The sequence below is a fragment of the Conger conger genome, chromosome 8, assembly GCF_963514075.1.
Source record: "Conger conger chromosome 8, fConCon1.1, whole genome shotgun sequence".
Classification (NCBI taxonomy): domain Eukaryota; kingdom Metazoa; phylum Chordata; class Actinopteri; order Anguilliformes; family Congridae; genus Conger; species Conger conger.
Window position 1 is genome coordinate 44,673,210 of NC_083767.1, and position 27,989 is coordinate 44,701,198.

Below are 27,989 nucleotides of genomic sequence, written 5' to 3' on the forward strand. Positions count from 1 at the left end.
AGCCAAACCCCTATTTAATAATGGTAATGATTTCCGTGGTCTCGGGATGCGATTAATCTGGCCTGCGCCAGTCTGTAATAATCATTTTGGAGATGGGAAGGCCATTAAATCAGCCCTGATGAAGAGAATATGTTCCTTATCAGCTGTCACATTCAGTCCATGTTAATTTCAACCTTCAGAAGTCAGAGCAATAAAAGAGCAATTTAGCGTATCATCGTGGGGGGGGGGGGGGGGGGTGTTTGGGGCAGGGCCAAAAACAGCAGAGGTGGATCGGTGGAGGTAGTGTTGACATTGACTCACAGAGTAGCACTGGTTACGAGGTGTAGGAAAAACGTATCAGTAAACCTATGCACTTCATGGAGGATAGCAGTTCTGTGACTCGCCAGTACAGGAGACCCACTTACAGTACAGAGAGCTGTAAACTCTGGGGAATTCAGAATACTCCACCATTATATCGTGCTCGTTCACGATATACAGTGTAATGTATTAATACACAGCAATACAGATGTGTTCAACAGCTGTAATGTAGGGAGAGCTTTCAAATCTTTGCACAGTGGAATGAGAAATGGAAAATTTAATTAGACCCAGGAATAATTAATCATCATTAGAATTGAATGATGAATGAGTTGGAGCATTATTTGTTTCGCGGGCAAGATATTTCAATGTCATTATAAAATGATAATTAATTTCAAGAATTTTCCGGGATTGAATTCAATCCAGTCCAGAGTCTGTGAATGTGTTTCTCAATTGTTAATATCCCTTCCTGGGGAGACGTGAAACGGGGCTTCACAGCTAGCCACACGTTTCATCATTAGAGCGAGGTGGAGGACAAAATGGAGACAGGTGAATTTGGGAATTTAACAGGTGAGAGCGATTTCTCCGTCACCTCCCCTGGCTGAGAGAGAGAGAGCTGCCACTGTCGGTCTTAATGAGCCGGCACAGTTCCAGAAATTTCTCCTATAGGAGGCGACGTGATTTAAGGTGAGATCTAACACGAAGTACCGCCCTTCTGCTGGTCTGCGGGAGGGGTTGATAGACTTACTGCCACACCCCCTGTCTTGCAGACAGGCCCTGATTGGGCTACTACATCTCAGCAGCCTAAAGGAGCACAGCTGCATCTCTGCAGGCCTACACCAGTCTGAGAGAAAAACCTGCATAACTACATACACCTAACTAATTTTTGTTTGCCATGCGCTACCTTTTCAAGCTAACAATTGTGGCAAACAGAAAAAAGTTTCAATATGTTGCCAAATGTTATCCGTTTTAAACGCACATACGCACAGCTGTACCTGTCTGAGCACAGCTGTGCCTTAGTTTGACTGATTGATTTCATTTGATAAGCCTCAGAAAAATACAAGAACTTCAAGCAGGAACATCAGCAACACAAGAAAGCTGGAAAGCTCATTTCTATTGCGGTCCTTATAGCTGGAGAAGTGGGCATATATCTATAGTTCAACAACAACAACAACAACAACAATAACGACAACAACTTGATATCCTCCAGCCATGTAGGCCGGGCCTCACCTGCGGAGCAGGAGTTTGGGGTGGTTCTTGCTCTCCAGGTTCTTGTCGATGAGGTCGGACAGCAGCTGCTTGAGCACATCGGTGGCGTACTCCAGCTTGCTCTGCAGCACGGTCATGATGAGCGAGGCCACGTTGCCGCGGTCGCGCATGGAGAAGCCGCGCTGCGACTCCAGCGTGCGGATGAACGACAGCAGGAACACCTTGTTGTTGATGAGCTGGCCGAAGAGCTTCAGGCCCTTCTCCACCTGCTCCTGCCTGTAGCCCGGGACCTGCGCACACACACGCGCACACACCATAGCGTTATCGCGCCGCTCTGAAAGAGCACATGGGTTTAATATGATATCACAAATTTTTGACCACATTTTTGGGATCACACAGCTGAACTGAATTGATTGCGGTCGCTTAAGCCGTCAGTCGAGCGACAGAAGCTGCCGTTCTCAACTCTCGTTGAAACAGACATTCCCTGTAAATTGTGATGCCATAGCGACAGGGGGGAACGTATTTTTCCAGACACCCTATCCACAACTCCACTCTATGGGAAGAGCAATTATTCCGATTTAGGGAATGCTGCAGAGGGGTTTGGTGCTTGTTTGCACTGAGTATGATATCCAGCTACGACACACACTGCATCAGCATTATCGCCTTGCTCGCTCAACAACAGCTCGACGTTCAAACCTTGTGACGATGTCACACGACTAGATCCGTATCGACCACTCTACTCTACGGGAAGAGCAATTATTCCGATTTAGGGAATGCTGCAGAGGGGTTTGGTGTTTGTTTGCACTGAACACGATATCCCTCAACTGGATTAATGAAGACGGTCTGTTAATTGCTATAGTCTTGGATTGTTCACAACCATGTTTACTCTTATCTGTAAGAGGCTTATTCAGAGATTTCTAGAGCCTGGGTTCTCAACTGGGGAGGCCTTCCCAATTCCCCCCATCTGTGTTCGGAATGTCACCCCTTCCCCCTGCCACCAACCCGCTTTTCAATATTTATAAAACATCTTTTTTAATATTTTCAATATAACCCTTTTTAACTTATGCCCCCCCGGATGGCTTTGAGCCTGGGTGGGGGTCCTGGGATCAGAAACAGTCGAAAAGCCCTTTTCTAGATAAATCTAAAGAACTGCATCGATCTCGTTACTTCTCCCTTCTGACGTCTGTTCGCGCGCTGAAGAAAGAAAAAGGCCCTCTAAAATACTTCTTCAATTTGGATAAAGGCGAGCATTTCTTTATTTGATCCTCCTGCCTGAATGGACCGCGGCGAAATATCACAAGATGAAAGCGGCTGGAATTTCACCGCCAAGCCCGAAATGAGAAATGGCGACTTCGCCGTCCGCCCGGCGATACGTACATTTTCTTATTTCCCTAAATTGCACCTACAGAGATTCTATTTTAAGATCGGCCCTGTGCGTTTCCCCCGCATCCATCAGCGTTGTCGACGAAGACATGCTGCCCGTCCCCTTTGGAAGCGCCTAATCTGCTGTTTGCACTCTATGGAATCCACTGCTCAAATTGCTCATTCAATTTCTGCATGTCTGACATGGAGCTCTGGGAGTCCCGTGTGAACAGTACAGTGTCGGAGCGGGGAACATGAAGCCTGGTGGAAATATGTCTGTTCTGCTCCCGCCTGGTTCCTTTCGGGTCCGGGGGAGGCGTCCAACGCCTCTGCTCTAACAGCGAACCGCGCGCGGTAATGAAAGCTTTTAAAACCTACGGTGGGAAATAAGACGGCCAGGACGCGGGACTATTTCCCGACAATAAGGGGAGAAATAAACTTGAACCAAATCCAGGCGGCGTTAAAGATAGCTCAGATCTGCAGTTTGCTATTGGCTGCACGTCCCCCGAGTCAATCCTGCCCTACACACATGAGGGACTCTGAGGAAAATGGGTTATATAATGAGAAAGGGAGGACAGAGAAAGAAAGAGAGAAAACAGGGGAGGAGAGATGGAGAGGGAGTGAGGGAGAGGCAAGATAGAGGACTGTATCCGATCCAGGAAAATTATTAGACCGGCGAGAAGCGATTTCTCCCAATCAGATGCCAATATCAGAACTGAAGGCACAATGATAGAATTCTCTCCTGCTTATACAAGACACGTCTGAAATCCCAAACCAATTCCTGCTCGTTTCACATCAATAACAATTAGCCACCAATCACATACAAGAGTCTGGCTGACTGACACCTTTATTAAATTTGATTCCACACTAAACTTCTCATAGAGAGAGTCATTTATTCCAATTAATGTGCAATTAATGTCACCTACAACATGGAAGGTTCTCATCAGCCAAAGGGTTGAGGTAGATACTAGTACATGCTATTGCCACGGTTGTTGGTTTGAGCAGAAAGGGATTCAATCAACAATCACTGTCATTAATGAATGAATGTCCATCACTGTCATTAAGTAATGAATAGCCTGCGGTCTGTTTCCTTCATTCTAACTTTACTTTGTCACCAGGTTTGAGAAACAGCTGTGTCACACATCATTCGATTTGTTAAGAAGACAAATGATTAGAGATGTAAAGGCAGGTAATTATTCATCACAAACATCACAAACCACATATATAAATCCTACTAAGAAACAGTGGCCTATAAAACTGGCATTGGCATGAAGCACACCCTGCAATAAAGGCTATCTAACAGAACCTGCACTTCAAAACCCACGTTGCAAATCTTTGCCATAAATAACTCTGTATCCAAGAGTGGGTGTAGAGAATGATGAGTACATATGAACAATTTGAAATAATGTTGATAAAATATGCTCAGTTCTGAGCTGCAAAAAAACATTGCATAAAGCGCCCAATCAAGGTTTTTCTAAAGGTATTGAGAATTTTGTGAATTTACTGCTGTATTGTTATTCACAGAAAATGTGTGAAACAGGTAGAGACCAATCATCAATTTCAAGGCAAGTTTTCTGCCTGTTTTGTTCTTTCCTTCGCTAGTTTCTCTTACTCTGTACCTGTTTTGTACTTACTCTGTCCCCACAGCCTCCACTTCCCCGGTCCCTTACCTTAGTGGTTTCTGTTTAGTTTAGCGACCTCCGCCTGTTTTTGGACTCTGATTCTTGGTCTGCATTTTTTTTCCACCATCACTCTGGTCTGCTTTCCCGTTATTGGACTCTGCCTGTTATTTTGATTACGCACCTAATGTTCCCAGTTATTTCTGTTTCCTGGAATTTTACCTCTGCCTGCCTTGCCCAGCCTGTATTATTAAAGCCTGCCATTTGTCTGCACTTGGTTCTTCTGTTCTGCAAACCCTGACAGTTTTTACTTATTGCTTGCCAATCTACAGACCATGATCCATGTGTGGACCTTCATTATAAAACACAGGTTTGAAAGCTTAACCACCACTTAAACTACCCTTAAATTCCCAGTGCTGCTTTTCTCTCACAATTATGACATGGTTACATGAAACAGCAATTACATAGTGCAATTACAAAATGGGAACCATGGAAGAAAGGGTCAACAGCACAAACGCAGTAGACATTGTTAGATGGGTCTCACCTCCAGGTCCCTCAGGACTGGGTGCTCCTCGATGCCGGGGAAGAGGACCCTCATGGTGTACGCCCTGTAGTCCAGGAAGGGGATTCCCGCTCCGTCCAGGTCACTCGTCAGCTCGTGGATGTCGGTCTGCAGCTCTGCGAACGCTGTCGAGCCGACAGAGAAAAGCCTGTCTGCAACTCGCACTGTTTATTACCAGCATAATGCAGGCCGTCTGTTAACTCCTCAGCCACAGCAAATCCTCTCAGTCTGAGAAAGCTCACCCCAGAGAATCCACCCACTCGCCTTCGCAAAATCACAAAATCACACTCAGACCAGCGCTCTCCCATCAATTACCCTACAGTATGTACTGCTGAAAACTCGCATCATACACTCTAGACTCACTTAGCTACTCTAACTCTTCAAACTGCACTCACCACCCCTAATCCTGCAGCCATCCCACTCCCCTTATGTACATTACAGTCACCTCTCACCCTCTACACTTCACAAACCACTCCGGCCATGAGTACACTCTACTGTGCCCCTCTTGCCTGTGTAACCCAGCGTAGGAAGGGGTTAAATTAAGTTTTTTCATTTAATAGATTACACATGCAGGCCTGCCTTGATAGCCAGCTGGGAGTATTTTGTGAGAACGATTCTGCAAAACATTACTTTGCAGATTCTACACTGATTACTTGCATATGTGACCTGCTCTATGAAAATCAGACGCGTTGACTGTAACACATTGTAAAAACTGTGTGGAAGGGGAGACTGTAAACTTCCTAACGATACCAAAGTTATCGTTCTCCTCGAGATATAAAGAAAGTTGTGTCCCGTTGCATTTTTAATGCCACAAAACCATGTTTTTTAAAATAACGGCTTAAATGTTATCGTCAAGAGCTGGTAGTTACGTGTGACTGGGAGACTACTGACACTGGGCTAACAGACCTCCAGGGCTACTTTACTCTTGACAGAAAGACATCAGTACAGACCATGAAAGCAAATAAATGAATATGTAGTCATGAACGCAGCTGATGTGGATGTCAGCCATTTGGCTAGCCTCCAAATGACGGCAAACATTTAAAACTATATTTAAACTGAATTTGACATTGAGACATACAAATGATGAAAGCAAAGACATTAAAGTGGTCGCTTGTGGTTGTGATTGTGTGACTGCATGATTGATTGATGACCAGGGACAAGCTGGCTAATCTCCAAACAATGCACAACTACTGTTTCACTTGTTACTTCTACTTGTTACTTCTATCTTGCATTTAAAAGCTTAAAGATATATATTTATTTGGCATTAAGACATGCAGATTATGAAAGCCTAAAAAAGCCCGATCAATCGATTAATGTTAAATTGGCCGTCGCAATTTACGACTGATTATGATACATATAATTCCTATATGCTAGCATTCTGCTGAGCCGATTTGCTAAGTAGCATTATTCTAAAAGTGTGTCTAAGAATAATGCATTTCATGTCATTGCCTTATTTAAAACATTGGGGATATTTTAGTTTGAGGTACTGTAAGATGGTGCTGGGACTATTCATTTGTGATAGCACATTTCCATTTGCAATATGTACCTTTAGGTTATACTTAGCAAGTCGTTGTTAATAATGAAAGCAATGACACCAACTTGCTAACTACTACACTTGTAAATGCATCATTCTTAGACATACTTGTAGCTATTTTTAGAAAGTCTAGCGAGGTAAAAACACAAGTGTAAATGAATGTGTGTGAAATGGATCTGTCATCTTAGGGCACCTGTCACGTAATTTGAAGCCATGCCTGAATAAAAAAATAAAAAAAGGCAAATGCAATGTTTTTTATTTGTTTTATTCAATGCCCTTTGGTTACAATATCTTAAAGGGAAACAGTTACTTTAATTACTGAACAGAAAAATACTGTGGAAATGTGAAAATAACATATTTATAAAAATATACTGCTGTATGAGAACATATAGAGAAATATACTGTTGTACTTGCACTGATATGGATGCTCACCTTTTAACTGATTGTTGTAATTCACAGTAAATACAATAGGTGTAATTCAATAGATGTGGACCTACAGTACTGTGCAAAAGTCTTAGGCATCCTATACTTTATTATATATATATATATATATATATATAAATATATACATATATATGTTTATTTTTTTGTGCTAGTATAAAATAACACATTTCAGATTTCCAAATATTCATTTTCCAAAAGATTTAATTTTACAGAGACATTTTTGTATTTAATTTAAAAAAGTAACATATTAATGTAAGCAATTGACTACTTTTTACATAAAACATGATCAAGGCTGTCTGAGAAGCAAGGACCCAAAGTCTGCAGAAGAAGTGGGGCAAGTTCTCCTACATGCTTGGAACAACCTCCCTGCTGATTGTCAGCATTGGCTATCTAAGAGAAGGGATTTGATTCAGTTTTTACCTATTCTGCCAAATGACTAAAATGTAATGGACAATGTATAGTACGTTTATTATTTAGGACCTTTCAATGAATTATTTTTGAAAGAATCTTATCTGTACAGAATGTTCTAAAGGTGCCTAAGACCTGCACAGTACTGTATATTTCAATATAGAGGTCAGGTTTTCATTGGATTCAATGCCAATGGATTTCTACAGATTCCACTGGAGGTTGACCCACCCACAACATAACCGTTGTGTTGTCTTAAGGGCCAAAAATGACCTGCCACTATGTTTAACAGCAGAGAAAACCCCCTAAATGACCTAAATTAGTATCCAGACAATGGGGAGTATACAGAAGGTTAAGACTACACAAGGGTTAATGTAAAGATTCTCGCCAGGAAGTAATCTACTAAGTAACCTCTGTGGACTGAGATGAACTGTGCTGTTTAATGCTGTTGACGTTGCATAACTGTTACATGTGAACTGTCGCATTTGTTTTATGTTTATACTTGGAAAAATAACATAACATAATGAGGAGAACCAACTATTCAGCCCAACACTGCTCCCCTACTGCTTAGTTTACCCAAAAGCTAGACAGTACCTAGCACCGCATCAAGCCTGGTCTTGAAACCCCCCTGAGTTTCTGCCTCCAGTTATAACAACAAGCTCACTACTTTCAACCTTATTCCTTGACTCACCGCCACCTCTTACCGAATCTGGACCTATATCCTATACCCTATGTTGAAAAACGTAGTCTTTATTTTCAGGGTTAACGGCATCACTACACTACGGTCACTCCTCACCCTCCTTGCACTCCAGTGCCACCCGCGACTCCAGATTATCCATCTGCATCTGCAGGCGTTTGAGGGTGAGGTCGCTCTGCCGGGACTTGCGCTTGTAGGCGATGAGCACCATGACGATGATGAGGATGAGCAGGCTCCCCCCGCCGGCGATGCTCACGATGGCCGTGCTGCTCAGGGGGCTGTCCGAGGTGATGTGGACCACGCCCGGAGAGAACTCGATCCCACCCACGCGCGCCTACCGAAGACAATTACAAACATACAGCGTACGAATAACACTTTATGATCGGCAAGGAAGCCTCTTTATTCAACAACCCACATCGGAACAACAAATATTAGGTTTGCTTCTCAGCAATCTCCCTTATAGCTGACTGTCATTTGTTCTGTGCCAGAGAAGACGGTAAACAGTGACAGTAAACTATTTCACCTTGATCCTGAAAGCAGAAGCTGGGTCCTTTTTTTTTAGTTTTTTGTGCTTTTGTCCCATGATGCCGTTCTCACTCACCAGGACCTTGTGCCTCCCTGTGAGGTTAGGCGACTCGCACAGGAGCTGTGTGTCAGAGACCGTTAACGTGCAGGGCTTCTCTCCAATCAGGACGCTGAAATTCAGCTTGCCGTTGGCCCCAGGGGTGGGAGGGAGGAAGTTCCTGCCCTTAAAGCAAAAATATTAAAACCAATCAAACATTTAAAATGAATAGATGTTACCTTTCATGAATCCAGAAGCCGGCATATGTAACAGCGTGTAAATCAACTGAATAAAAATACATGTAAATGGGCACCCACGCAACAACAAAGAGAAAAAAAAAGTTTATAAGTATGCACTGAATATTAATAACTCAGTTGATATAATAAGTAATCTACAGCTCAGCGGGGACTGTTGTACCAGCCTGTCAGTCATCCAGATACCTTCAGTATTATGGGTGAGCCTGGCTTCAGTTCCAGAACTCCAGACACACTCAGCTGCTCGAACACGGGGTTGGGGTAGTACACGAAGCTGGTGGTGTTGAGGGCCAGCACGGACTGCACATCGTCTAGGATGAAGCCAAACTCATCGGGCCGCTCCGGGACCTCCTTCTGCCGGCTCAGGCTGACGGGCAGGGCCGGGGCCTGGCACAGCATGGACGTGGGGCTGAGGACCCGGCATTTCTGCGTGTATGCAAACAGGCACATTCAGGGACAGCCCCGACTGGATCGGAAAAGTGTCTTAACAAGCGCATTAGTCTTAAGATCTTAATATTTTCTTACCCCGTTGGAAAATGAGTCAAACTGACTTAACCTCATTTGCAAATTATTATCTTATTTAGCAAAAAAAGTATCTACAATATAGGGTTAAAGTACTTCTTGAGAATGACGCTTGACCCGAAACACTAACCACATTTTGTCACGGACTGAAAGACACATTTCAACCCTTCAACAACACAGTGTCTGTCCCGGTATTTGACTACTGTAAAACTGCAATTAGTTGCCTGGGTGTTTAAATACACATCAAATGAAAGCCCAACAGTATTATTTTCACTCTTACAAAAGAGAACATCTTAAATTAGATGATCAATATGATTAAGGACTAGGAGTACCCAAGAATAAAATAGTTTGAATGCAATATAATAAATAATTTAATACAATCCCCAGCCTAGGAGTAGCATAGTCATCTAACAACATACTGAGTGTGCCACTGAGTGGCCACAATATTAACTTTCCATACTTCACAGGTACCTATGAAAGACTAAGGCAGCTTTCCTTTTTACCCCTACCTGGGGTTTTTCTCAAAGTGCCCCACTGCTGCTTCACATGAATCTTCTCAGCATACTCGATAGCATCTCATTTGTAATCAACAGCAGAATGTCTCAGTTTCTTCTGCAAGCTAGCTATCATGGTAGCTGCAATGGTGAGGGAAATTAACTGCTTGACTGTTACCACGGTGATGTATTCTCTCTACTGGTGATCATTTGAGATGGGATTATATTTTCATTTTTATGTTTTTGTTCCCGGATATTAAAAGAGACCAGCTCTGGTTAGGGACTTGCCAATAAATAGAAGCTTTACAGTGTTCTACCAGTACAGTAGACTTCTTGCACTTGTTGCTGGTTGATTATGGCTGATCATCTTAATGGGAGGCGCATTGACTGATCACTGTACATAGCTCCCTCTTCTTCTCTACACTGCTCCCTCACCAGCAGTGAAAAGAGTTTACATTTGCTAAGTGGTAACATTTTCTCCGCAAGATATCATTCACAATGAGATGAGATGTCTCAGTTCACATTCACTAGAGATAACTACTGCATCTTAAGTTCACCTTCACAGCGAGATGACGTAAGATCCCCTTCACTTAGTGATAACAATCTGAGTAACACTCACTGGCGAATCCCTTCACAGTCAGTGACAGATATACGACTGCTAAGTGAAAATTACTTTAATTTCAGCTTCACCGTTTGATAAAAATCTAAATGGCCTTCATTGTTAGATAACAAACGATCTAAGTTGACATCGATGGAGAGATAATTGTTCATGTGCACCCGCACTGGGGAGTATCCACTGTATTTTAGTTCACCTTCACTATCAAATACCCAAGTTCACCTTAATTTGCCTCCAAGGTGTGAGCGTTTCCATTTTCTTTATTTTCCTTGCAGGAAAAGAACAGTCAAGACCAGTGACCCCCTGGAGGCGGCATCAGAATCTCTTTGGAGAGGCAGGTGTAGCAGGCAGGGGGCATTGCGATGCCTTTCATGAAGGCTTGACAGGACATTTTAAGTGTGGAATGCACTGCAGTGCCACACACAGACAACCCCCTTTGGAGGCTATACTACCTGTCATTTTAATTGGCTCTTCGTGAAGTCACTGTGTCAAGAATGGCAAATCTGCAGCGACATCAACGGCTATGCGCTACCCTGTACATTATGCAGCTGGTTTGTAATAAAAGAAGGCTGTTAAGGTCCAGCTCGGATAGCCAAGGTGAGAGAGACGTGACTGCATTTTTCACAGCTTCAAATGTCCTTGCAATATCAAGGTTCCTCAAAGTTAAGCTTCGTTTTAATGAATGGGTTTCAACCTTATTAGATTGCTGCTGAGACAGAAACCAACATGGGAAACTGGGTGTGTTATGGATTGGTTTACCAGAGAGCAGATTCAATTCAAAGCTCATTTGAAGAAGGAAGAGTCTGTACCTCCAGTAACAAAACCAGACCAAACCAAACCAAATCAAAGGCCAGATGGTGTATGTGACGGCATCTAAGATCGGAGATAACATTACGGCCCTTTGTCCGAAGCCTTTCAATCTGCTTCAGATCTCCGATCGCTCGGCGAGCCACGCTCCTGTGACTTTCAAAGCTGAAACATGAGATTTCTCTCTAGAAACATCTATGCCCCATGATCCTTTTCAGGGAATGGGGAACAGTGCTGCCTCTGTTACCGTTAGAGACTGGGTTGAGGTTCTTCTGTGTGAGCTAGCCCTCAGTCCAGCAATAGAGCCTGCTAGAGTCTCACCACAGTTATACTTTGGGCTAGTTCTACATTACCCATGGTAATGTGAACTGGATAAATGGCCCAATGGACCAGCTGTCTGCAGGCTCTGTTCGTATGACCACAGTAAGTCACTCTATGGAACAGTTCTTGTCATGTTTAACTTGAAAAACTAACCGATCATGTCTATGACTTCCATGTTAGCATAACCTTAATAAGCTAATATACGGACCAGTATTAGTGTGATGATGTAAGCATAACCTGAAACAGTATATCAGTTCCACCCTGGCCCTGTGAGTATGGCCCCAGAAAGCACATAAGATCTGGTTCTACACTGGTCCATTTGGTTTGAAGGCAGAACATTAACTTATGGCCTCTGCATGAAGTCGGGCCTGTTGTTTGGATATTAGAAAGGTTCTCTATTGGAGCCCGACCTCGGTCTCGTCTTCAGCTGAACCAAACTTACGTTAACCGCCTCCCGACTGTTGTACTTGGCCCTGATCTGGGGGTTCTGAATGATATCCAGATTAGTGCCTGTCACCGTCACCGGGGTGTGCCCACTGCAGGGAAGAGAGGAACAACGAGCGATTTTACTGGCTGTTGCACAAGAGCCTCCTGAGTCTCTGGATTTTGATTGGCCGAGGTCTCTACCTGAAGATGCTCCACTCTGGCTCGAGCTTGAGGATGGTGGGGTCCTCCACGTACTCAAAGCGCAGGTCCTTCTGCAGGTGTGCCTTGTCCACCCTGACCGACACGCTGACGTTTCCGTAGCCGTGTAAGGAGGCGTGCGACCTGCACGTGATCCACTGGCCTCCCCTCCTGTGGGGAACGAGCAGAGAGCAACACATCAAGGCACCTCAAAGCACAGTGTGAACCCTTCCTCTCTGTTAATGCTACTTCAAACCAAATCAAATCAGTTTTATTCGTAAAGCGTTTTTACAGAAACTGTCACAAAGATGCCTTACAGAGTGAGAGAAGTGCAAAAAGGGAAGAAAAAAAAACAGGCCTTAACCCCCAAATAGCAAGCACATGACAAAAAAATCCCGAGAGGGGAGAATAAACCATCAAACGGTGATAATAATAGAGTTATACTGTATAGCACTTTTCACGATCAGAAAGACCTTGAAGTAACAGGACAGCCTAAAGTACTCACAGAAAAGCTATTGAAAAACGACTCAAAAAATGTGCCACGAATGCATAGCCCACCTTCCACATGATGTAATCTCATGCAAGCTTATGATACTTGCAAGTCGTTTAAAAAAATAACATGACACAAACAGCGCTTAAGACACTTAAAATGAACATCGGCCACTGAATTGTGAATGTAACCCCGTGAAACACATTCAAACAGGACAGTTTCTTTTCATGTGGATAAATCAGTACCTTGGTGCCATTGTCAGTGGCATTATTGATTTTGGATCAGAAACACTTCTCAGTCTTAATGTCAATATTGATCATTTCAGGGTCAGTGTATGACCACAGGGAGGAAGGAGGGATTTGTGGTCTGAGCCTCTGTGGGTGGTCTGAGGTCGGTTGTCTGGTCTTACCTGTGGTAGGTGCAGTTCTGCTCCTTAAACATTATAGACACGTTGCTGCCAGCGTCCAGATTGCTACCGGTGATGTTGACGATAGTCCCCCCAGAAACGGGTCCCCGGCTGGGCTTCAGGTGAAGCAGTTTGGGGACCTAACAATGTCAGAGTTTGATCAATACTTCTGATTGGAAACACTGATTAATACACATATATTGGCAAAAGCGAACAGGCCGGGTCATTCGTCATTTCTGCTTCAGGTAGCTTGTTCTGCCTCTTTTCATCTAATTCTTTATTCGATTTCATTCCTTATCGTGACCACGCAGTGGCCCTAGATCTGAGGATGGAACCGTGAAGTCAATGGCAGAAGTGAAATACAGTACAAAAGCAGGAAAATGCCAATTGTGCATAGTGCAGTCATGAAGGGCGAACGGTTCTGCACGCTTATTTATGTGCTGCAGAGGTCAGCTTATCCCTGACTCAGTAGTCACAATAATAGTTTGAGCTGTAAAATCTGACTTTACGGCAACCCAGAAGCACTTTCACTACAGACAGACGACCTGGCAGGCCCAATCCTGGCTCAGGACTACCCACAGCGCCGAATTTACAGTCCTGTCCTGAGACACTGCGCGCTATTTATGTCGAGCAGACTGTAAAGGCATTCAGTTCTCCGCCACGGTGATAACATTCATTGATTTAAAACAGTGGTGTTTATCTGTGTACCAATCTCCACTCATGCCTGTCAGCACAGCCCAGTTAAATATGCTCTCGTTGTTTCCTATTAACAGTTTTTCAAACATGAATTCTGATTTTTGCTAGTGTCTGGAAACATAGTGCTATTTATTCGGCGTTATTAGCTAATTTCAATTATATCAGTGTTTCATGATGTCTGCTGGTGTTTGAGAGCAATTAAAGGTGTTACTCACCACAAAAAAGTAGTACTTGTACGAGGTGGCCATGAACTCTGGCTTGCACTCCCCCACACACACCTGTACACTTCCCGCATACTGGCTCCTCTCAGCTTTACCCATCTCACACACGATCCTGCAGACACACACAAACACACATGCATTAATACACACACTTCATGTGTACAATCCTACAGACTCGCCCTAAACGACTCTCGCAGATGCTGCATCTCTCACACAATGCAAAAAAAAGCTACATTAAAACATGCACAAATCTGTTCTGTAAGATCCCGCCTTATCATTTTTCCATTCTCGTTCACAATTACTAATGTAAAGGCAAAAAGCGGAAAAGGTGAAAAGGTTAAAAACAAGTTCTAATCCAGGTCTTTTGACAGGTGTCAAATACAGAATTATCACAAAATGTTTAAGAAGCTTATCACTAAAGCTACTTGCTGTAAAAACGCAGGATTTTACAGGGGTGCTGAAACAGCTCATCACAGACAGGGCTTATTCGGGAGGTCACATGCATATTAATGAGGATTGCCCATGAACGAATGGCGCGCTACCATACAAAACCTTCACATAATGCATTACAATTCAGAGCAAAGCAGGAGATTATGCATTCTCCAATAAAGCCCTTTCACAGCAGAAATTGCTACGCAGGGAGGATTGGCTCCGGAGCAGTAGACTGCAGAGGTTGACCCGGGAGAAGCAGTGGTACAACCTGTTCTAATCAGTGCGTTTTGCCGTTCTCCTCAGAGCAGCACATTTACATAGGCGAGGCCATAGGATAAAATGCCCTATAACAATAACAAGTAGATCAGGAATGCTGGTGTAATTATTGTGGAGCAGGTCTGGGTCAAATACGTCATTGTTTTGGATTCAAATGCTTTTCTACGCGCGTAATTGATCACGCCTGGTGCAATTGAGCCAACCAAGAGGACCAGAACATTTTTAGCACTTTTTGAGAGTATTTTAGGTTTCAAATACAACAGACAAGCTCAGAAAAAAGCGTAGAAAAGTATTTGAATCCAAAACTGTGACGTATTTGACCCAGGTCTGTTCTGGAGTGACAACAGCATCACAAGCCTTTCAGCTTGCTTTTGACTACATCCTGTTCTGCGATCCTTCTTGCAGCACGACCAAAAACCTGGTTGTGTTCTGGTCATGGCATGTCTGCTCCCTGGTGGTGTTCAGGTTGTAGTCGGTCGCATTACTTACTGCTCAGCTGGGATATAGCCCCATGGCACCGGAGTGCATTCCACATCAGCGACCTTGACGCGGTCCTGGATCTCCCAAAACTCCAAGCCGAGGTTCTCCCCCCAGATGGTCACCAGCGTCCCGCCCTCCCGAGGTCCACGAAGTGGAGTGATCTGGAACGGACCAACGTGGAAACCATCAAAACTCATTACATTACCAAAACTTAACAGAGACTTTTATCAAGAGAGATTTACAGTGCTGTAGACTGTAGAACATCAGTGAGTCTCAGGAATGCAGAACTGCAACAGCATCAAGAGGGCCTAGGAGGTTATTCATAATCGATGAGTGTAAACAAACCAACAATCTGTATTTTGAACAAAGGTAAATACCACCAGGCAGCTACCCTAAGAGCTATACTGTATAATATCACTGCCCTGGCTGCAGCAGGAAGTGCAGTTCACCAGCAGGAAGTCAGAACAGACGTGGGATGTAGCAGACAAGGGGGGGTGGGGGCCACATGCCCATTCATTGCTTTCCATACACATACAGTTTTGAAGGCACAACAGCTGAACTGTCAACAGTACACTTGTTCTTGAGGACCCAGGAGAGATGAATATAAGCAGTTTCGGACACACGTGTGTTTATCTCACCAAGAAGTGGAATGCAAAACACTAACTGACACGTATTAGAACGAGTACTCACAATGTGCTAGGGTTCTAATGCAGATGATTACAGTTTCAACAGCTACCAAATATGTCACTGTTTGTTGCAAGGCTAATCCAGCGCCACTGCAACATGACAGATTGATTGGCCAATGTTTTGTCAGTCTTAGCTTGGTTTTGCAAGAGGATTAAAAGGTGCTGAAGTGCTCCATTTTCCCAATGCAGCACTCTTATTTAAGAGCCCACTGATGACTTGATTAATAAGGCTAAACTTTATGCTTGAACAACTCTTAGTGAGTGCGTGCATATTGCTGGATTTCAGAAAATGGAATATAAATAAATAAATAAATAAATTCACTCGATAAGTGATGTTAATTGAATTTAAGTGAATTTACTTAAAGTGGGGCATTGTACATAACGAGGTGCGTTGTAATCTCAGTTTAGTTTTTATCACAGTGTGTATTAATGGCTGTTCTCGGTGGTACAACCCAAACTGATTAACTCCCATTTAGTGCAACTGTCATGATCTCTCTGAACAGCCCGAGATAACACCGCTCCACTGACCCAGTCGGATCAGGCCCAATCACCGGGCATTGAGCTGACGGGCTCTTTACAGGCAGCCAGAGAAAACTGTGAGCACACAAATCTGCAAGCAGAGGGCTCCATTTTGTTTAAGCATTACTACAACATGCCGCAACAACAATACATAATAGTAACCAAAAATCCATTGCTTTGAGATTCCTGAGCTTAACATACGCAGATATTATAGCTTATTGAGTCGTCATATTTGGAGCTGTCTTCCTGGTGTGTTGTTGCAGCAGGGGTGTAGCTATGAATTCCGGGCCCCCTGTAAGATTGCTCTGGCAGCCTATTCTACTGGACGTTTTGTGGGCCCTCTCCAGCTGTGGTCCTCCCACTCAGGTTGCGGGCCCCTAGAATCATCATCACCTTTCATCCCACAAGCTATGGCGCTGTGTGGTTCCACCGGTCCACATAAAAGCCAGAAATACAGTACACTTACAGATTGCTGCACACAAAGGCAAAGGTGATGTTGTAGGCTTTAGCTAGACAAGATTAGCCTTTTTAAAGGATCCATTACGTTTTTTTAGTGATAAGGTCATCACTGCCTGTCATCACCTCCGGCGATTTCATCGGCACCTTTTGACTCAAGAAGAAATTGGCCTACGCTAGAAACAGAAATAGTGAAATTCAAATGATTGCATGACCATCTATAAATAAAAGGCTAACTTGTGTGGTGAATTTAACAGCATCAGTTCAACACGGAGTCAAAGAGGACTCATTATTTTGGTCACGAGAGGACTGAAATTTTCTCAACATCTATTAGCTACCTAATCAACATTCACCAGCTAATGTGTGAACATACTGTGTGCTTTTTTATTTTATTTTTTGCTCAATTATGGGTTTATTCGCATATGAAATTTGCAGCTGCCGCTGTATTTTGAAGTTAACACCAAGGTAGGAATTTATGGCAGGTTTTCCACAGGAGCAGAGGCACCGGGAGTGGTGAATGTGTCAGTGGCCACTGCGGCGTGCGATGTGGATCTGTTACGAGCTCTTCTGAATGAGGGACAACGGCCACGCTTTCTGCACTGCAAAAAAATGTTGTTTTTTTCTCAAGTAGAAAATATTAGCTTGTTTTAAGTTTCTGTTGGCTGGTCAAGTGAAGAGTCAATATTTTGGCAATATATTTGTCTTATTTTGCAAAATAGTAAAATAAACACAACTTTTTGTCTCAATTTAAGACTAAAATGCTTGTTGAGATTGACATATTTGCTGGTTCTTGTATTGTGGCCTGGGTTTCAGTGCCCAGAGTTAGGTAGGTGAGGTAGCTTTCTCCTCTTTCCCTCGACTGGGAGATGTGGATTAATGTTCACATATTTGCCCCAGGATTATAAGATATGAGAGTACTCACCACCCCCTTTGAGCAATGGCCAAGAACAGTGTGAAAATGCAGTACCCACTCTACTGCATGGCACTGTTTTCAGAGTTAAGAAGCCTGTTGATCTATACGACAACTAGCCCTGGATCAAAAGCTTTGTACTCTATCAGACACCGCAAGTTTGGGGGTTCAATCCGGTTTTAAGATTTTACCGACTGTCTGTTGGTGATGGAATAACCGGGGCAGAGTTGTGTAGTTACATGCCGCTTAATGGCCAATCAGGGTAGGTTTTGACTAAATGATGAGTCATATAAAACACAAGCCTTTTAGTAGTCAGTGACACAGATTCAGCAGAGGGGAAAGCTCTGTGCATCACTGCAGCAGGTCCAGACGTGTCCCCCGTTCACTCACATTAAGACAGATGACAGCGGCATTCATAAACCCTCTCGTTCACCTGAGACCTGTCACAGCAGACTACGCTATTATCGGCTTTGTGAACATCTATTAAGATTCGCCCACTCCTGGATTCATGTGCACGCATGCAGAACCTGTCTGGGTTATAGGAACACACACACACGTGCGTGTGCACAAACACAAACACACACGCATACACACATGCACACACACACACACACACACACACACACACATGCATACATACACACACAAACACATACACACACGCATACACACACACATACACACACACATAAGCGCGATCCCAACAATTTGCCAACTTGCCCAATATTTGACCTGAAATTAAATACCCCCTGGGTTAAAATAAGTATGTAGCACCATATAACAAATATTACATATTTAATATATTGGAGGTACTTCATCATAAATCAACTGGAAAATGTCCTTTAAGAAATTTCCACAAAGCCTGGGTGTGTAGAACAGTCTATTTCCATTTCTGGAAACAACCCAGGAGACATTTTATGAAAGCAAATAAAACAAACTTGATTAGATTTAACAAACAGATATCTGTGTAAGGAGCATAACCAAAACTGCAAATGAAATTTGACATCTAATGCTTCAGTGAGCATCTGTGAGTGTCAATCCGCCCAAAACATCGGGAGCATAAACAACACAAAAAGTCTATTACTGAGCTCATTCAGCTCGACTGCTGTAAAGCGCACAGTGGAGAAGAGTAAAGGGACAGAGACGGAGAGAGAGAAAGAGAGAAAGGTAGAAAGAAAGAGAAAAAGATAAAAGGTAGAGAGAAAGACAGAAAGTAGAGAGAATGAGAGAAGGATTAAGTTTACTAGGACTACACTTACTACTACACACATCAGGTTCAGTTAAACGCTAATGATAATGGCACGCCCAGACCAGCTCTCCCATGGAGGGCAGTAGTGTACGTTGTGCACTTGCACTCCCTGCGTCCTTTATCGAGGGCAAATTGGTCTCGATAAAGGCCTCGCCTCTCCGACTGCTCTGCCCTGCGAGAGAAATGCACAGGGGTGGCCCACAGACAAGAGTCATAAAACATTTGTCCCAGCAGACCTGCGGTACAGCTCTCTCCCACTCCACTGTGCCACAGGGGGGGGATGGAGAGAGAGAGAGAGATACAGATAGAGAGAGAGAAAGGGAGACAGCCAAAGAGAGCGATGAACTGAGACTCATTAAATCCTCACACCTCAAAACCAGCTCCTCGTAGGAGCAACACTGTTAGCCCAGGAGAGACAACCTTTTGTTCCTCTTTGAATGTAACACCCGCGTGTCACTCGCTCGGACCGAAGCTGGAAATGCTTGGTGACATCGAGTGTGAAGACGACGGGTCTCGCTGATAAGCTTTCGCGGCCTTTGTGCCGCGGCACTTCAGGGACCACCTTCGCCGTTACCCTACGAATCGATCCTACCCATTACAGACGGGCTTAAACCCGTCCGACTGGCTGATAAACAGCACTGAATCAAAGGGTGTGAGATGACATTTTTGAACTAGCAGATACTCCAAATCAGAAGATGGGACCAGGGCCACCTTCTCTCATGTGAAAAACAGGACCGTGATTACCGGAACACGTGCTGTCATTCCTGGCGCACGCGGCGAATGCCCGCGGGAGCAGCGGTATGGCCGGCAGCGAGGCGGTTAACGCGCTGCCTTGGCGTCGCACCGCGGCATGCTGGGAGCTGGCTGACTCACGGGACCCTCCCGAGTCTGCGGCGGCCTTGCTGTCATCGCTGAACGAATGGATGTGGAGTCCACAGCCTCCCCGGAGGACGATTCACCGCAGACCGAATCTGCCCGCTTATCCATCTCTGCCAAAATCCCGACACCCGTTCGCCCAAAAAACCTTGCGCTGGGATTAGAGATTCTCGCGGCTGCTCCTCTCCACCACAGCCAGGAACAGGGGAGGGATGAGGAGAGAGTGTGGCTGGGGCGATGAGTGTGTTCCAGGGTGTAAGGGGGTATTATCTGGAGCCAAACCTACAGCAGCACTCTCAGGCATACTATCACCATGCATTGCTATCTTCAATTCTTCAGTACATTCATGGAGTCTCCCAAATCAGCCAATCGGCCAAATGAGATGAGAGCCATAATTGCCTCATGATAAGCAATAGGAGGTGAAATGGGGATGTGTGGTCCTTGATCCATACCTACACTAATGGCGCATAGTTGTGACACAACTATGGCATTAATATCAATATAATGCAACCATATTTTTTAAACCCATGAAAACCCATACAATTGTAGGGAACTTATATACTATAAAGATCTTGGGCTTGTGATAGGTTAGAATGGTTGACAATTGATCACATGACCAGCTTGGAGAGAGCACAGAGCTTTAGACAGTAGGCAGGAGTCAGTCTGAGGTGATAGTCCTGGTATAGTGGCTAGACTGAGCCAATACATGTCAAGAAAAGGGTAGAGATTCAAAAGCAGTCAAATGGGGAAGTGAGGCAGCACAACATGCAGAAAAGAGAGAAAACGTTGCCCTTCATTTTTCTACAATGTCTTGGCAATTTCCTGAATTCAAAACTCTTGGGACTGTATTGTGGGTTCAACGGCAGTGTGTGAGTCTGAGCAGTCTCTCTCTCCATCAGAAGACGTACTCTGATTAGACACGTGACTTTGACAGGCTAATCGCTCGCACGCTTCTTCCCCGGGCGAAGATTTCCGCATCCGACAACGTCACTGCAGCGGAGAACATCCGAACGCAACACAACCGCAGAGATTTACAGCCGCGCGGAAGGCGAACGCGGAAGAGGCGTTTGTCACGGAGCACAAATCGTCCGGTGATGTGAGGTCCGGCCGGGTTTAGTGGCGTCGGCCCGTTATCTTGCCGCCGTGTCATCCCTGTGATCCGCCAGTCTGATCTCTCTCCGCTGGGGAGGGATGCCCACTGTATCCCTCTATCCGTTTTCTATCCACACCTCCATGGCTTCTGACGAGTGGGGGAAAGTCACTTCCCCTACAGCTCAGAGAGGGGATTCCCGCACCGTCACCTTCTCATCCTATATCCTGTACGAGGAGCCATGATGACGGTGGGATGAGCGATGTCCGGTAAGTAAAGGTTTGACAGTCTAACTCCCACACACACAGATACACCTAGGTATATGTATAAAACTGGGGTCATCACATCATGGGTCACTCAAGGTCCAATGACTGCTGGTTTTCCACCCTCCCTTTACCTGGGAGTCAGGTGTGAAGACAGTCTGGCCAGTTGATAATACTTATTACCCAAGAGAAAAGAAAACCAGGGATGGATTCAGATTTGAGTGGCAGAGTTGATGATCCCTGGTACAGTGTGACCGTCAGAACTGCTTAGAAGTGAATGTGCATTTACTGCCCTTTACTTGCTTATCACCCACCTATATCTGTCTCTTACACGACTTACAGTTGAATAATAATAGACTGGGTTTACACTTCACATCTGGAGAGCTGCAGACATACGACGGTGTCCCACCTCAGATTTGAACTTGCAACCTCTTATGGTACGGGAGATGTTTCCTGAAATTACACTACATCACCACCCTGCACATGCATGGCTAGGAGTCTCCACTGCTATAGCCTCTTACACTGACACTCTTAACGTAACTGGAGATCTTACACTTAATAGCTGCTATCGGTCTGTACTCCAGAGCTAATTCAATGCCTAGCGCCTGCTACATAGTCACAAGTTCAATAATGGCATTTAAGTGGAGTGAAAATGCCTAGCAACACTTGCAGTACTTCCCACGTAAATAAACTAAATTATATTCTCACCTGAGTATTTAAAGCATATAATGTGCCTTCAGAAAGTACACACATACTTTCACATTCGCATTCATATTCAAATGTGTGGCTTTACCTGTGTGTGGTAACATTGTCACACTTGAATGTGACAGTCTGCATAGTTACCTGCAGGTAAGAGCATGCGGTCGTTTCTCAAGTGGAGGGGGGCTTACGTCTGTGATTTTGGGGTGGGTGCACTTGCTGTTGGGCCCGGCGTGCTCCAGCCACTGGTTTTCGGGGTGCAGGCAGTGCTGTTTCAGGGTGCAGCGGTTCTCGGCCTTGCACCAGACGCAGCCGAACTGGGGGTTGGCCTTCAGACACAGTCCACAACTCTCCCGCCTGGCGTCGCACTTGTACAGGTGCACTGCGGACACAGGGGTGACACAGGCCAGCACAGGTGAGGAGACAGGTGGGCACACCTCAACCCAGGGGAATGCAGGAGGCTGAACATGGTTCAGCTGAACATAGGGCAACACACAGACACACCACCAGGGATTTAGAAAAGATCTGACATTAAAAATCCTGGGCCAGTTTCACAGACACAGCCTCGTCCTTGATTAAACAGTTTCGAATGGATATTCTCCAAAGAAAACTTAATTTAGTCCAGGACTACGCTTAAGCTGCTTCTGTGAAACTGGCCCCATATTGTTTGAGGGTCACTGTCAGTCAGGGCCCTTGGTATTTACCTAACCCCCACCCCCTTGCGGTGCACCTACACACAAATATGGACAAGATCAGCAGGTAAAAGCTGGGGAATGAGGAAATGCAGGTACTGTAAACAGGTGCCCACAGGTTCCACCAGGATGTGTCAGGACACCAGGATGAAGCACAATGCAAAGTGAACAAGAGTTGGTGTGAGAAGGAGAGAGAGACAACTTTGCAGTTGACCCAGGGGAAAGCTCTCCTCTGATGTGTCTGAACGCTTTCAAACGACAGGAACAGCACAGAGCAACTCTTGGGCTGGAGTAGGATAAACCGGGGAGGATATTCACTGATGTATGGGGAAGAGGAAATCCAGCCATATTAAAAACGACAGCACAGGATGAGGAGGATACAGGACTCCGCATGCGGGGCGACGAGTACACCTGAGCCGTAATCTCAGAGGAGTGTCTTTTCAAGTGCAAAACCCTCTCCTTCCCTCCATTTCTCCTTCTCCATCCTCCCTTCATCCTCATCTGTCTCATTAGCCTCTGAAGTTATGGACAGGTAGTAGACTTCTTTTTATGTTGCCCAAGCATACAAGTTATTGTTACACCAGAGAGGTGTGCAATATTGATGCATATCTCCCTTTTTCACTCCTCCACTTCTCTCTCTTCTTTTTTTCTCTCTCTCCCTCAAAACTGCTGCTTCCTGCTCCTGTTCATCCACTAGCTTAACATTTCCATCACCATGGAAACCAGACAGGCATTTGCTTTTTAATTGCCATTAGATGCTTCTACGATCCATCCATCAAATTATACCCCTAGAGCACTGTTTGCCTGTTTTGCAATGCGAGCTGAAAACGTGTACTTCAAATGGGGGTACACATATTCTCCACCGCTAGCTAAAGTTCTTGTGCACACACACACACATGCATGTGCACAGACACATAAGCTGACATGTGCGAGTCCACACAAACTCATACATATGCATAAGGGGGAAGGCATGTGCACGCACACACACACACACACACACACTTTGATTAATATGCAGTTCAAACAGCTCATGCAGAGTCAGACAAGCTCATGCAATTCTGAATGCCTTTTTGTGTGTGCTTACATGTGTGAGCATATGTTCCCAAAAAGATGTAGAGACCTAAATATTTCATCCTTTGTTTGTCACACTGATTTAATTTCCTCCACTTTTTAAAATGCTGCAAGATTTATTGGCATAAAAAGTCCATCACAAAAAGCAACAGGGTTGCTTTCATATGATTGGATGAAATGGGGGTGTACCCTGTTGGCTGTAACCCCCTTTCCCATGGTGATATGGCCAACCATTCCTCACCCTATCAAACATCTGGTTAAAGTTCCTACAGCACAATCAGAATTCAGGCCAGACCATGGTGTGTGCAACTGCACAGAGAATGGGTGTTTTAGCTAACGGTACCACCAGGGATCCTATCTGACTTTATGATGCCATCTGACACACTGTGTATTATTGTTTTGAATTCTCATTTTTAGTGTCCACAGTTGCCATTGTCACAACATTGCAAATAATACATCAAGGATATTATATGATCCAAAATGGCACGGGCATCCACTAGAGGCACCTAGGAATGCTGCTAACAAGTACCCAGTGTGTTCTAACTGTATGGACAAACAGCTCTTCACCTCAACTGTCACTCAGCTCAGCCGGGAGTGCTCGACCCTCCCTGAGTCGGGGTGAGCAGATACAGCTGCAGGGCATTCTGGGAAGATGTGAGCCTGAGGAAATGGTGGCAGGGTGGAGCTGGGAGTAATGCTGGACTCTCTCTCTCACATGCGCGGTGCGGAACAGAAAACTCTGCGCTGGGAAGAGGCTGAGTGACGCAGCGACAGGCGGGGCGGAAAATCGGGAGACAAGGAGATCCGACCAATCAACGAGGTGAATTCAACGAGGTGATTGGAGGGAGAGAGGGGAAATGAGGAGAGAGAGTCAGAGAGAGTGGGAGAAAGAGAGATACAGAGATAAAACGAGAGTGACTGAGAGAGAGGGAGCAAGGGAGACAGAGCGAAAGGGAGAGAGGGAGAGTGATAGAGCCAGAGTGAGTGAGAGAGGGAGCAAGGGAGCGAGAGTGAATGAGAGAGAGAGGGAGCGAGGGAAAGAGAGCAATAGAGAGAGATGGAGAGAGAGATAGAGCAAGAGATAGCGATAGAGAGAGAGAAAGGGAGAGAGTAATTGAAACAGGAAGAGAGAGTGAGAGAGAGGGAATGAGGGAGAGAGTGATCAAGAGCGACTGAGAGAGGGGGAACAAGGGGGAGAGAATGAGAGAGAGACGGGGAGAGGCTGAGAGAGAGGGAGAGAGATAGAGGGAGAGAGAATGAGAGAGAGATGGGGAGAGGCTGAGAGAGAGGGAGAGAGATAGAGGGAGAGAGAGATGGGGAGAGGCTGAGAGAGGGAGAGAGATAGAGGGAGAGAATGAGAGAGAGACGGGGAGAGGCTGATAGAGAGGGAGAGAGATAGAGGGAGAAAGAGACGGGGAGAGGCTGAGAGAGAGGGAGAGAGATAGAGAGGGAGAGAATGAGAGAGACGGGGAGAGGCTGAGAGAGAGGGAGAGAGATAGAGGGAGAGAGAGACGGGGAGAGACTGAGAGAGAGAGAGAGATAGAGGGAGAGAGAGAGGCAGAGAGAGAGGGAGAGAGATAGAGGGAGAGAGAGAGGGGGAGAGGCTGTGACGTCGGTGGAAAAGATGCTGCAGCAGTGGCAGCACCGTCGGGAGAGGGATACTGTGGGTCCGTTGCCATGGTGACCCACTCCAAAGGAAGGAGGCGGGGGGGTGCTGTGTGCGGGTGTGGGAGCCTCACCTTTGTTGTCGGCCGGGTTGTCAATGCTAAAGTCACCGTTCCAGATAACCATCAGATCCACTGGGAGGCTGCCTGTGTCCTTCCCTTCATAGGAATACTGTCAGACAGAGAGAGAGAGAGAGAAAGAGAGAGAGAGAGAGAGAGAGAGAGAGAGAAGAGAGAGAGGGAGAGAGAGGGAGAGAGAGAGCGGGAGAGGAGAGGAAGGGAGAGAGAGAGAAGAGAGAAGGAGAGGGGGAGAGGGAGGGAGAGAGAGGAGAGAGGGAGAGGAGAGAGAGAGGGAGGGAGAGAGAAAGGAGAGAGGGAGAGGAAAGAGAGTGAGAGAGAGGGGGTGGGAGGGGAGACGTTATCAAACCATTATTGCAACAGCTTCCTTAAAGACACAATGTTTACAGAACAAGCTCCTCACTGTCCTCTGTCATCTCACAAACGTCTGTACTGTAGCCACTCTTCCCAACATGCCCAGTCCTGCTCCCTGTTATCTACCGAACCCCCGAGTCGACTGCATGGAGACGGCTCTCAGAGCTGCCAGCCCCGTAGCACAGCAAACAGAGACGTGAGAAGATCCTTGTGTTTTCACACAGCCATGATTCACCCAGAGAACCTCTCCCCCGCCCGGGGGAACGGCTGCTCCTGCTTCCAGGTGCTGTTGCAGCATGTCCCTCACTGTAGGCTTGACCGCGGTGTCGACAGAGTTTGAAATTTGGACTTGTAGTACGGATATTAAAAGTCACCGCAAATTATTTAGAGAAATCCAATGGGCAATTAATTGCGTAATTATGCAAAGAACTTGAGCTACAGCAATATCAGGTTTGATCCCTCACACATGTCTCTGCATGTGAGACACATTATGTCATGACTTGTGATTTTCCTCATCATACCAAACACCCTTGGGCATATATGGATGGCAGTTACACTGCAGAACTCTCATATACTTACACTCTCAGAAAGGTGCGGAGGAGGTACATTTTTGTTCTTCAAGGAACAATTTTCCTAAATGTACCCTGAAAGGTACACAAATGTTCTATGGATACGAATAATTACATTCTACAAACAATAAAGGTGCAAGAAAATACATTATTTACACCCAATGTTATGCACCTATAGGAAACCACCCCAGTGACAAGCGTTGTGCCTTTAAGGCACGTTTTTGTACCGATTGTGACATTACAGAAACTCTGGCCGGTTTTTTCCTGGCTGATGTGCCTTTAGCTGTCGGAGGGAGCCACACTGACCAAATAATTCTAAAAAATGTTTTACTAAAAATTATTAACAAAAGCAAGGAAATAATAAAAGTATGTTCTGCCCTGTTAATGCTGCTCGGGTTTGAGCAGGTGACAGCGGAGGCTGTCGCTCTGTTTGGGAGGTTATTACAGCAGCAGTTAACAAAACTCTGCCAAAGCAGCTGAGCAGCATATAATTGCACATTACTCTGGGCCAATACACATTTCCTACACAGGGCTCCATTTTACCTCTATTTAAACAGGAAGGCCGACAGAGCACTCTCTGAATGACCTCAACTGCAGTGAGGACCTGAGGAAGGAAAGCGGATAGGGAATGGGTATGGATTGCGTAACCAATTAGACGTAGGGAATCCACTGGGGGGTGTAATGTAAAAGAGGCAGTTTTCGGTGTGAATTTTTTTAATGTTATTTTCCTCTCATTTTCTCCCCAATTTGGAAAGCCCAACGGTATCCTCACGCTGCACCTCCACAGCCGATCGGGAGAGTGTAGACAAGCTTCGCACTCTCCCCTGAAGCATGTAATTACACCAGCTGCTTCTGTTCACACCACAGCCCACGAGCCAAGCTCACACAGACATGAGTTAGAGAAGGCATTTCATGTGCAGCTTTCGCAAACACGCTGTAGGCACCTAACTGACCAATGGGGGTCACTAGAGAGCAATGTGTCTATTGCCATTCATGCCCTGTGAGGCCACTAGCCACAGTTACCACTAGGAGTGTAACCGTTGGGTATGGGATGTTTGGTACAGTACATGCTGCAAACCAAACCGATTTGCTATTTTGCGATTATAACTTTATTGTTTTATTCGTCTATTTGACCAACTCAAAAACAGCCAAATATAGCCAGTAAATTATCCTGCCAGAAACAGGTCGTTTAATTACAAAAACATTAATTATACTTCAAGGATGATGTATACACTTCACAATACTATTTTTAGTCGCATTTGGTACCCAATAGCTGGCAAATATAATACAGTAAATAGCAATGGATTGAACATGTATCTTAATAATAATTTTGTGTATTTCTCTGTTGTCCCTTGACTACTCTAACTGTTCCTGCTTCCATCGCCTCAATCGCCATTACTACCACTGCTACCACCACTTTCAGTTCTGCGACTGCAATACTTACAACATGTACTGGAAATAAGAACAATCAATTTTAATGAAAACA

The 27,989-nt window shown here is 45.0% G+C and overlaps 1 protein-coding gene across 4 annotated transcripts in view; it reads right to left on the reverse strand.

Annotated features, from left to right (window-relative positions):
• The window catches only part of plxna4 (plexin A4), a 283,559-nt gene that overhangs the window by 41,762 nt on the left and 213,808 nt on the right, over positions 1-27,989 (reverse strand). For all 4 annotated transcript variants that reach the window (XM_061251217.1, XM_061251214.1, XM_061251215.1 and 1 more), the window contains 12 exons: positions 25,578-25,674; positions 22,267-22,457; positions 15,337-15,488; positions 14,134-14,251; positions 13,226-13,362; positions 12,330-12,497; positions 12,145-12,238; positions 9,129-9,368; positions 8,728-8,874; positions 8,226-8,460; positions 5,029-5,171; positions 1,525-1,793 (listed from right to left, as the gene is read on the reverse strand). In XM_061251217.1, coding sequence (XP_061107201.1) covers positions 1,525-1,793; positions 5,029-5,171; positions 8,226-8,460; positions 8,728-8,874; positions 9,129-9,368; positions 12,145-12,238; positions 12,330-12,497; positions 13,226-13,362; positions 14,134-14,251; positions 15,337-15,488; positions 22,267-22,457; positions 25,578-25,674 — 1,991 coding nt within the window. The remainder of the gene's footprint in view (positions 1-1,524; positions 1,794-5,028; positions 5,172-8,225; positions 8,461-8,727; positions 8,875-9,128; positions 9,369-12,144; positions 12,239-12,329; positions 12,498-13,225; positions 13,363-14,133; positions 14,252-15,336; positions 15,489-22,266; positions 22,458-25,577; positions 25,675-27,989) is intronic.